Raw genomic sequence first — 10,964 nt, 5'->3', positions numbered from 1 at the left:
AAAAAGTCGCGTTAAAGACTACGTCGTGTTTAAAATGGTTAATGTCCGAACTGTAATTCTCTGGAGAATAGCAGTACTTCCCTCCCTCGATGGTCGTGAAGCCAACTGTCAGGAGATCCACCATTCGTCAGTCCTAGTGTTTAATCGAACGTTCATCAGGTTTATGGGTTCGGTTGAGTTAACTAGCGAACCTCTACCCCCAACATGGCCTTCGTTTCCACGCCTCCGTCCACCAGCGTGCTTTGCAACTCCTTTCCTTCATACCTGCTACACAATGGGTTGTCATAGCGTCGAAGGCTGACGGGGTGTGAGTAATTTCCCTGTCTCTATCTTTTTGTTTTCCTATTCTGTCACTCAAGGTTCTTTTGATTTTAATGTTAATTATTTTAAGCCAAAGCTGATACCTGTTGCAGATAATAATCTCTCTCAAGTGCAGAGTTGGTCTTAGTCATACCCCAACACACCCTTGTCCGGTGCGTTGAAGCTCCTAGTGATTTGGTTTCGAAACTATGTGCTTGTTCCCTGAGAAGTTTAATTTGCTCATTAACAGAGGCCTGCCTTCCAGGTGACGGTTACCAATTTCTTTCTTTGCACTGGATATTTAACTCTCTTCATTTGCATATTAAGTGTTGAGACAACCCTAAGGGGATTTGATGTGTCCTGTACAGAATCTTCTAACTACGACGGGGTTGCAAACTCACTTCTACAGGTATTCTTATTCTGCAAGTAAATTTATGATAAGGTATAACGCCAACCCTTGATTTCTTGTTGCAAATTACTTAGGGTTTTGTTCATTGATTGTTTGTGTCAGGCATACCTCGTGGCCTTGGTGCTAAAACTATTCAATTTTCTCAAAGGACTATCTGACGTCACTTTTCCAGGTTCTAAATGAAATTCTTTTACTGCCTCGATTTTCCAGGTTCCACATACGCAAGTTCAAGATGTCAAATCGTTAGGGTTTCTTAAAGCTTCGTTAGTTGTACTTGGGTTTTTATAAAATTTCCTTCTAGCCATTTCCTTCTGGCCACTCACGGCCCTGCCTGTTGTTTTAGGATGAATTATAATAACTGTTCATTATCAGGAAATTCAGCTAGCTATACGGTTGTCCTGTATAATCTTGTTTGAATTTCATGTAGAGTGGCCTAGGGCCTGAGTAATTTAATAGTATTCTCTTCATTTTTTCCCAAATTACTACAAGGACTCCTTATAATTTAGGTAATTGTTATTTTTTATTAATTACGCCGTAAGGCGTTCCCTCTGAAGCGAACTCCCCTCCATGCTACCGTGTCTCGATGTGGGCCGTTAGATGGATTGTTAGACGATTAAATCATCTCCAGCCATCGGATCACTGCAACAGAGTCGTTCGCCCTGAGGTCTCAAGCGACACAGCGAAATTGGGTACTCAAGCGACACAGCGAAATTGGGTCGTTCGGCCTGAGGTCTCAAGCGACACAGCGAAATTTTATGGGTCAGCAGCGGTTTTTGATGTGCAAAGAAAACCTCTGAAGATGAAAATCAAGGCGTATATTTCTGATTTCAAGCTTGCATTTGAGCGTTTCTGTATACATGCTGGAGGGGGCAGTCTTGGATGGAGAAGAATATACCGTATCGGAATGATCTGCTTTGTATCTATTTCAATATGGAGGACCAGGCCCTGGATCTGTTAGGGGCATTTCCAGGGAAATTGTGGAAAAGAGTTTGATGCACATAATGTTTTTTTACTGCAGGAGCTGTTGTTCAACGGCTGGAAGACTCAATCATGCCTTGGTTACTCGCTTACCCTTCTTGCTGTATTGCTTTTTTCTGTATTTCATGACTATATTGTCAATCTGCGGTCTCGTTTCAAGGGGATTTTCTGAGTGGTAAAGCTGCCTTGGACCTCAATGCTCCTCTGATTGGAAGAAACCTTAGAGCACTTGGATTTAGGGTCATGGAATCCGCCCTTTTTGGTCTGAATGCAGGGCTGGGATATTTGCTCATGTTGACAGTGATGTCTTTCAATGGGTTTATTGTAACTTTGTCAATATTCCATGGTAATAGGAAGCATAGAGATCTAAAGGAAACAATCATGTATGCAGTAAGGTCTCTCAGAACACTGCAGGGGGTGGTTTGAAAACGGCTATGATGATTACCAGAACACTGCAACCAGGTTAAGATGGCAGCACTGTAAGTCGATACATTGTTTGATTATATATTTAATTTATTATATCCAAACTTGTACCCGATTTACCAAAATATTTTCTGTGGCATCGTGTTGCTTGACTGCAGCTATGCAATTCCACCCGCTCTCACGTCCAAATCGGAGCCTCCTCCATTGTTTGATGGAACGACCAGGTGGGTAGCTAAATTTTTATCGTTACTGTATCTAAATCATCACTTTCTGTTCGAATGTGTATAGTATCATACTCTGTTTAGCGATTAAATACTGAAATTGATCTGGGGTTTGCAGATTGTATATCAGTGTGACATGCCCATATGCCCAGCGAGTTTGGAGTGCCAGGAACATCAAGGTTTTTATCATGTTGATCCCCTATTTTGTGTGGGTAGTTCTTCTACTGATATAAGATACCATTATGCAATGACTGAAACGATTGAAAAGAAAATGCAGGGTCTGAAACGATTGAAAATAAAATGCAGGGTCTTGGTGAGATTCAGATAGTTACGATTGATTTGCAAGACATGCCAGCATGGTACAAGGAGAAAGTTTATCCTCCGAACAAGGTTGGCACTTGTTTCTATGTTTATCTAATTTTATTTTACTTTTAGTTACTCAAGGGCAGTTGGATCCGCTATTTGGGTCATGGTTTAATTGCTATGTAATTAGGGCCTGTAGTGTAAAAACTTTGCTATTAGTTTCTTATCCTGATCCAAGTAGATGCAAAAGAGAAATTAGATGGGTTGGTCCTCGTTTTACCTTAGCTCAGGTAAAAGGGAACACGCTTGCACATTAACCAGCAGTCTAGCAACCTTTTGTTAATTGATAGAGTATTCTGTTTGGCTCAGTAGATTTGATCTATGACCAAGTAAATTGGGGTGGGGATCATAGGGTTATTGCATGAGCTGGATAAGGTTATTACCTTGCCAAATTTGGGGTCTGTCTTGCCACAAACCCAAATCTTTTATTATATGTGCATTGTGCTGGCTACAAATTAGTATGTTGTCAGATGTAACTTGAATTAATAAGTGATTTATGAGATAACACACTGTTGCTTAGGGTTCAGATGCAACTCCAAGCTTAAGATCCACACACTTCTCACTGTGTCCTGATAGGTTTGAAGCTTAGAGTTCAAATGCTACTCCAAGTTTATGAGCCATCCTCTCACTGTTGCTTGAGAGGCTGCAATGAGTTTTTGATCATCACGGTTTTATCCTTTTACAATTTGGGCACGGAATAAGAAAGACCAACACAGATTTGGGATTGCTTTTAACATTCCTAGTCAGCTAGGAAGACCTATTGCTTGTGTGTTTTTGTGTGATCATCACTAATCTTTCAAGCAAGGAATGTGCAGAAATAGAAGTGCCAAATGTCAAATGTTACAAAAGGGCCAAATGTCTGCAAGATATAGAGCGGAACTTGCAAATAACTCGCTATTTTCAATTTTTCAGGTTCCTTCTCTTGAGCACAATGGCAAGGCCACAGGAGAGAGTCTGGATTTACTTGAGTATCTCGAGAACAATTTTGAAGGACCTAAACTTTTTCCCACGGTTTTGCAAGTGATGGTTCAACTGACTGAGCTAACCCTTCAGGGTTGGACATGATGGTATGCACTCATCCAAATGCATGTAATCTAATAAAACAATCTACTTTAATGAATGGATATTCACTCTACTCTGCTGAAAACAATCAATAGGATCACAAAGATCCAAGTATGGCTCAAGCAAAACATTTGGAATTGGGTAACCAACACTGTCAATCCACATAGGTGTAAAATGACAAATGTGTTGCTGGTGACAACATTACCAATGGAGGTGATTCAAGGTAAAAAGTTAAAAACACTCTTTCACCACTTGCCCATGACCACCTTCAATGACTTTTGTTTCTTTTTCAAACAATACATGATGCTGATCAGAAAATTTATGATAAAAGGTGAGAATTCCATCAAAGAGAAGTTAAGAGATCTTCGTTACCTCTTCTAAATCCTATTCACATGGAGATTCATCATACAGAGGACTATATTCAGAACTAGAAGCTAAAAGTAATTATATTCACATAGATGATGTCTACATATCATTCTTCACAAACACTCCCAAATCCGACCATGCATCTATTTTCTCTTTCTATGCCAATTGAAATAATAAACCTGTCACATACATCCATCATTTTTTCCAAGGTTTCCATCATAGCCTTCCTTGAAAATGTGATTTTTTTTTCAACCAGAACCAGAAGCTAAAAGTAATTATGTTCACATGGTTGGATGATGTCTACATATCATTCTTCACAAGCCAGTCCCAAACCTGACCATGCATTTATTTTCTCTTTCTATGCCAATTGAAATAATAAACTTGTCACATGCATCCATCTTTTATTCCAACATTTCCATCCTAGCCTTGCTTGAATATGTGTTCGTTTTTTCAACATTTTTTCCAAGCTAGGATTTCATACAAAAAATAAAAGATCAGTTGCACTCACTAAATCTCCCTTAATAATACAAATGTGAGACTAAGAATGTGTATGCAAGTTGATTTGAGTTGTTTCATGAAACAGTAAAACACGGCACTTGATTTGCTTGCCCCAAATTGAAATTATGGTGGTTTTCCCATTTCCTCAGCGATCTTGAAGCTGAAAAAGAATGGCAGCCTTCAAAAAATGCAACTCGTTGAACATCTCTCAGAATTATAACAAATAATATAGCATATTGTCGTCGCAGAATTTAACTTTCAAGTCGTGTTGGATTGCCTTCAATTTCGATAGTCTATCAAAAGTTATGAGATATGCAATATATAAAAAATTTCATGTCCTGAAATTAAAAATGTGCTCATCCAATTTGAAATTATCAGTAACTTCTTTCATTATACATCCCAAATAAAACATATGATATTATCAAGATTCAATACGAAGCTAAGAATATGGACTTCCAATGGGTAATTCAAACCTAGAATTTTCTTATGAAAAACAGCCAAAATTTTGAAATAATAGTCACGGCCGTAGTAGAAACATGCTTTTGGTATGGCTTTTAAACTGCCATGTCTTGATCATCTGATCTCCTATTTGGATAGGTTCTCTTTTTAAGTTTTTAAAACCATCTACAGTTTGAACTTTGAAGTACTTTCTGGAACCCAATCTTCCATAGGCGGCAATAACAGCACAAAATGATGAACAATTAGGCACAAACCCAGCTGCCCGGATGAAACTATTCGATGCCAAATGAAACGCCCAAACCGTTTGGGCAACCCTTTTGAATCAAGAATCAACGTCTAACATATAATCGTGTGGCTTACAAGATGACAGGTAGGCAGAGAGGGGAGTTGATCTCAAGCAAGCCTCTTCTAACTGTCCACTACACCTAACTAATCTGACCAGTTTTTATATTCTATTATAAATTCGTATTCTTATTAATAAAAAAAAAAGATATATAAAGTGCAAGATAAAACCGATTAATCCAAACAAACACATCAATCACGGTTGTGTTTAATATTTACTGCCAGAGAAGATTTCCTTTAGAGATCTAAGTTACCTGTGCCGATTTGATACTTGTAACAGAGAACTGATCAATCGGTTTTGAGTCCTGACAATTGCTCTCTGTTTCTTCTTCCTCTGTAGCTTTGCCCGATTTACTTGAGTATCTCGAGAACAATTTTGAAGGACCTAAACTTTTTCCCACGGTTTTGCAAGTGATCTTTCTCCAATTTAATGACGTCTCTTTCATAACCTGAATGAATATTGAATCATCCTTATCAATCATGGTGTAAACATCTTCCAATGACACTGACTAGTTATGTCATGATTTGATTTTCTTGACATGTGAACATTGCTAAGGCCACAATAACCCTGTTGTGTTTTTCTTGTTCTTTGCTATTTTAATGATTTCCTGGTCCTTAATTGCTTGAGCACTTTGTGCCAATTTCGTTTTATTCACTTTGTAAGGACTGACTTCTTTTTCATTAGATGATGTGGAATTAGATATTTGATGGCAAGCTTTTGAACTTATCAAATCTGAAAATTAAGAGTATGGAAATACTGACTTGCTCTCGGGGGCTCAATAGAGGACATAGAAAGCAGGATGCATGGTTGGGGTCACGAATTTGGATTCGTCTCTCTTTTTTGAGGAGCTTCCATGTCTGATACCAAAGTAAGCCCAATGGCAAGGTAGAGTTTGATGGTTATTAGTTAGTAGGATGACCATCAATAATTTTCACCATTTTCTCATTCTTAGGGCTAGAAGTGAAAAGCAGCCACCTTACTCTAAGATCTTTTTCCATAGCATTAAGTTGTGAGTGTTTTAAGAGTTTCCTGAAATTGGAATTGGGATACCTTTCTTGATTTTCTTCAACTATTCACTAGTCTTTCTTTTCTTGTGAATTTGAGGATGAGTTTTATGAGGTTTCTACGATGGATTCTAATTCACTGGATATAGTATGTTTCTCTCCGTATTAAACCATCACTGGGTATAGCACACTAGGCTGGGATTTATAGATATATTTTAAGATGCATTACCTTGCTCAAATTACCATGTTTCTTGCTAAAGTTTCCCTATATTGAAAAAATTGGGTCAATGCACAATTTCCCATATAATCCAGCTTCTTCAAAAGAACTTGGGTCTTAAACTACAATATTTCTTGTAAGGTTACACATTGGCATATTGTAATAAGATATTGAAAAAAAGGTGCAAATCCTTCCTACTGACTCACTTTTTGGTGTACTATCTCATATGCTTGTTCAGCATCTTCGTCCTTATGTCTTGTGATCCTTATTACTTGGTCTGCAAGCTCGTTGAGATAGTTGTGCACATGGTTAGCGCTGCACTGTCCAAACTGCCATACTTTTCAAGGCCAGAATCTTCCTGGTGACTCCACCGGCTCCAGTCATTCTCGTTTTATCTCTTTCTGAAATTCGATGGTCCAATCCACCAAGCTTTAATCGATGACCGTCTGATGTACGTCACTTACCAGCTTGCATGAACCATAGTTATGAAAACTGTTCAGTTCTGATTCAGACCAATTTTGCCCCTAAACTGGTTTGGAGCTGTGTTTTCCAACTTTACTGGATGACGCTGATCCATGGGAATTTATGTATTTTTCGGTTGCCCAATGTTTTAATCTACTTTTTTGGTAAGTACAGTTTATTTTGTGATTTTGGAAATTTTGGTTCTTGACCTGTGTGGTTCTGATAACTTTGGCAATAATGTTTTGACATGCACATTAAATCCTTTCACTTCACAATCTGACCTTTTAAAATTCAGCTGTAAAGTTTTTCTAAAGAGCACATCTTAAGCATTTTGGAGAAGTCGTGTATCATATTTTGTCCCAATAAATTTTTATTGTTAAATAAACATAGGTTTGAAGTCTATTTTGCAAGTGCATTACTAATTAATAAAGGATCATAGTTCCAAACTTACACACATCAACTGGGAAATAGTGTGCAGCTCCATTTTAACAATAATCAATCTCTCGTATTTACACTATATAACCATGCCTTACCTTTCACTATCTAAGGATGGCTTGTCCAAACTATTAGATTATGTGGCCAATACTTTTCATTAACATTACATTTGTTTCTTAAATCTTTTTTAGATCTTCATTTCAAAATATAATTTAATGTCAATGTTATCACTTTAATGTGATGTATTAATCCTATAATTGCTTTTTGATAGGATAAGTCTCACCACGAAATTATGAATTTTTTTCAGGTGATATGGTTGTCTCACTAATATTTTAATAATTTATTTTTCATATATATATATATATATATATTATATTGTCAAAATGGTGTCTTCTTAAATATAAAAAGGGTGAGTGATACTTAAATGTTTCCTTTCCTTTTCATTCAATGTTTTTTGGTAGGATAAGTCTCATCACAGAACTATCTTTTTTTCAGCTGATATGATTGTCTCACTAATATTTCAATAAATATTTTCTTATTACCTTTTTGTGGTCAAATAGTGTGTTCATAAATATAAGAAGGTTGAGTGATACTTAAATATTTCCTTCCCTTTTCATTTGATGCTTGGAATCAAACTTGTCTTGCACACTATTTAACCACCTTATATAGATGGTGCACTTGAGAAATACAACTTGTATTCACTTTCTAAAGGTCTGCATAAAATTCTTAAGTCATTCTCTTCTAATTTCTCTAAATATCAACTACGTGTCATAGACTAATGGAAAAATTACTTAATCCTTTTTATCATATAAAAAAAATTCAAACACACTTTTAATCTTTCATCCAAGAAAAATATTTAGTGAGAAAGGGTTATCTACCACTTTTTTCATAGAGTCCTCTGCTATTATTAAACAAGGGTAGCTACAAAGTAGCAAGTACCTATTTAAAGTTCTTAAATTTTAAGTTTCGAGAATTCAAATTGCTAGAATTTAAGTTGTGAGAATTTAGTGTAATATTGGTTTTTTGTAAGAGAATTGTTCAAAGTTGCTAGAGTTTTAAGTTGTGAAAATTTTGTGTGGTTTTGGGTTTTCCATGTTATTAAATTTTGTCAAAAGGAATTAAATTTAAATTTGTGAGAATTATGTGTGGTATTGGGATTTTGTGTTTTTCAATTTTGTAAAAATGAAAATAAAGACTAGGTATATCAGTGATCAAGAAAGGTTATAATATCACAGACATTGAGTCTAGCAGCCACAAGGAACCTTCCATATTGTCTTTCTTTATGTGAACCTTCTATATAGGCATATTATGTGCAACAAATTTCAGACCAATTTCACTCATGCATAGGGGTGAGACACTATATTTCCATAGTCGTTGTTACAGAGGTCATGGGGAGATGTTATTACTTTAATTTCTTTAAAAACTATGTTGAGTAGCCTTCCAAGTTGCTAAGTAGATTCACAAGTGGTTTATGATGTAAAACATTTGTGGAAGATCTTATTAATTTAATTTCTTTAATAACTATGTTGAGTAGCCTTCCAAGTTGCTAAGCAAATTCACAAGTGGTTTATGATATAAAACCTAATTTCAAATGAAGAGCAACCCATCTCAAAGATACTTGTTCAAATCCTCAATGTAGCTTGTGTCAAACTCTTATACTTGTTTCCATCTTCCAAATGGCTATTTGATTATTTAATTCCAAACAAAAGTATCTTATGAACTGCAATGTCCATCTTCACAAAAGCACATACAGTAAATTATAGCTGTAGGTTATGATATCTTTATTGTGTGCATATGGATCCCTAAGTATTTTCAGTTGAAAAGCAAATCTACATACTAATTCTCCATGGCTTAACAAAGATGTTTCTTCAAATGTATCTAGCTCAGGGAAACCTAGTATTTAAAAACTACTTAACTAAAATCTTTCCCTCGCCTCTGGTGAAACTGTCATTGAAATTTGTTGTTCAATACTGGAAAACTAAGAGGCATTGCTTGGTTATTTAAACCACAAGGAGAACTGACACATATGGTGGAAATGCGGATCAAAGTGGAAGAATGATACACTGCCTTGCAAATGCTTTCAGCGTTCACTACTTGTGTGCTGATTAATTCTTTAAAGTTTCTTCAGTTTTTCAGCTCAGAGTTCATGTTTGCTCTGTTTTACCAATTTTTTTTAGCTTTGGGATTTTGAAAAGTTGCACCTCAGGATCTATGTTTGCTCATTACCAATCCATTAGCTTTGTTACTGATTTCTGTAAGGAGATGCTAACTTTTGTCACCTGTTACTACCGAGATCTACCTCTAAGCCACAGGCCAAAGTGGCCCATCATTTTCTTTTCTACGTTAATATAAGCTGGGGTTTTGATGATTGTAATAACTTTTGTTTCTCTTCTGTGGGACATTTTGTGCAGGAGTTCAAATGGTGTATATAAATAGAAAGATGCAGAAAGTGACAGTCATGGGATATGTGAAGCTGAACAATGTACTGAAGAAAGTGAAACGCACTGGGAAGCATGCACAACTGTGGCCATACGTGCCATACAGCTCGGTTACCCAACCTTTCTCTACTCAGAATTATGACAAGAAAGCCCCTGCCGGGTTTGTGAGGAAAGAGAGCTTCAACACCAGTTCTGTCTCCAACAACCAAGATGATCAGTACGCTACTAACATGTTTGGTGAAGAATTTCTGCTATTCTCTTGTAATCTATAGGCCCCCAAAGCTCCTCATAGATGAGAATATTTGCAGGATGTTAATATTGTTGTAAGTTTGAAGTAGATGTGGAATGACTAACTTTTGTGCTGCTTCTCATCTTCAACAACAAGAGTTTCTGTGGTGAATGAAGGGCTTACATCCTGTAAGTAGAATCCATGTCCTGCCTTGTGAAGCAGCTCTCCATTGTGATAGCGATCTTTGTAATGTTTCTGGTAAATCCTTTAGAATTCTATTTCATTCTGTAATATGATGGGATTCACTCTACAAGATTAGGGGATTCACTCTACAGAGTCCATGTCATGCCTTGTGAATCAGCTCTCCACTTATGTTTATTTTCTCTGTAATGACCCTAGTAAATCCTATAGAATGAGATTTCATTCTGTAATATGATGGGATTTCACTCTACAAGATTGGTTTCAGTTTTACTTGTATTGTGGTATATGAAATTTCTCAGTTTTACTTGTAATAGGATGGGATTTAATTCTGTAATATGATGGGATTTCCCTCTGCAATATTAGCTACTAAATTTTACTTGTATGGAAAGATTACTACTTTCTTTGTTCAATATTTTATTTTAATTTTATTCATTTCAGTCTATTATATTATATTTTATTATAATTTTGTTCATTTCAGTCTATGATATTTTATGATATTTTATTCATTCTATCACATTGTTTTTCGAAATTATAAAAGTAAAGGCAGCTTCTTGTC

At 36.2% G+C, this 10,964-nt stretch overlaps 1 protein-coding gene across 3 annotated transcripts; it reads left to right on the top strand.

Moving 5' to 3' along the window:
* Positions 1-1,706: 1,706 nt before the first annotated feature.
* LOC149235420 (glutathione S-transferase L3-like) lies at positions 1,707-10,460 on the top strand. Of its 3 annotated transcripts, none has more exons than XM_089372106.1 (6): positions 1,707-2,166; positions 2,269-2,334; positions 2,450-2,510; positions 2,638-2,721; positions 3,607-3,761; positions 9,952-10,460. In XM_089372106.1, exons 1-5 carry the CDS (start codon positions 2,156-2,158, stop codon positions 3,757-3,759), a joined length of 375 nt encoding a protein of 124 aa, XP_089228232.1. In that variant the 5' UTR covers positions 1,707-2,155; the 3' UTR covers positions 3,760-3,761; positions 9,952-10,460. The 3 variants fall into 3 exon arrangements, with proteins under 3 accessions (XP_089228232.1, XP_089228231.1, XP_089228233.1); XM_089372107.1 differs by lacking the exon at positions 9,952-10,460 and having other exon boundaries at positions 1,712-1,767; positions 2,079-2,166; positions 3,607-3,829; XM_089372105.1 differs by lacking the exon at positions 9,952-10,460 and having other exon boundaries at positions 3,607-3,829.
* The last annotated feature ends 504 nt before the right edge of the window (positions 10,461-10,964 follow it).

The sequence above is a fragment of the Pinus tabuliformis genome, chromosome 8 (assembly GCF_031772625.1).
Source record: "Pinus tabuliformis cultivar Carrire ecotype Pingquan chromosome 8, CPIR1, whole genome shotgun sequence".
In the NCBI taxonomy this organism is placed as follows: Eukaryota; Viridiplantae; Streptophyta; class Pinopsida; order Pinales; family Pinaceae; genus Pinus; species Pinus tabuliformis.
Note: the sequence above shows the minus strand (reverse complement) of the source record. Positions and strands in the feature narration are given on the sequence as shown.

What these genes read in the sequence shown, in the direction of transcription:
- LOC149235420 (XM_089372106.1), top strand. An exon ending in TTGTTTGATGGAACGACCAG is followed by an intron (nt 2,335 to 2,449) that starts GTGGGTAGCTAA and finishes TGGGGTTTGCAG; the next exon opens with ATTGTATATCAGTGTGACAT. An exon ending in AAGTTTATCCTCCGAACAAG is followed by an intron (nt 2,722 to 3,606) that starts GTTGGCACTTGT and finishes TCAATTTTTCAG; the next exon opens with GTTCCTTCTCTTGAGCACAA.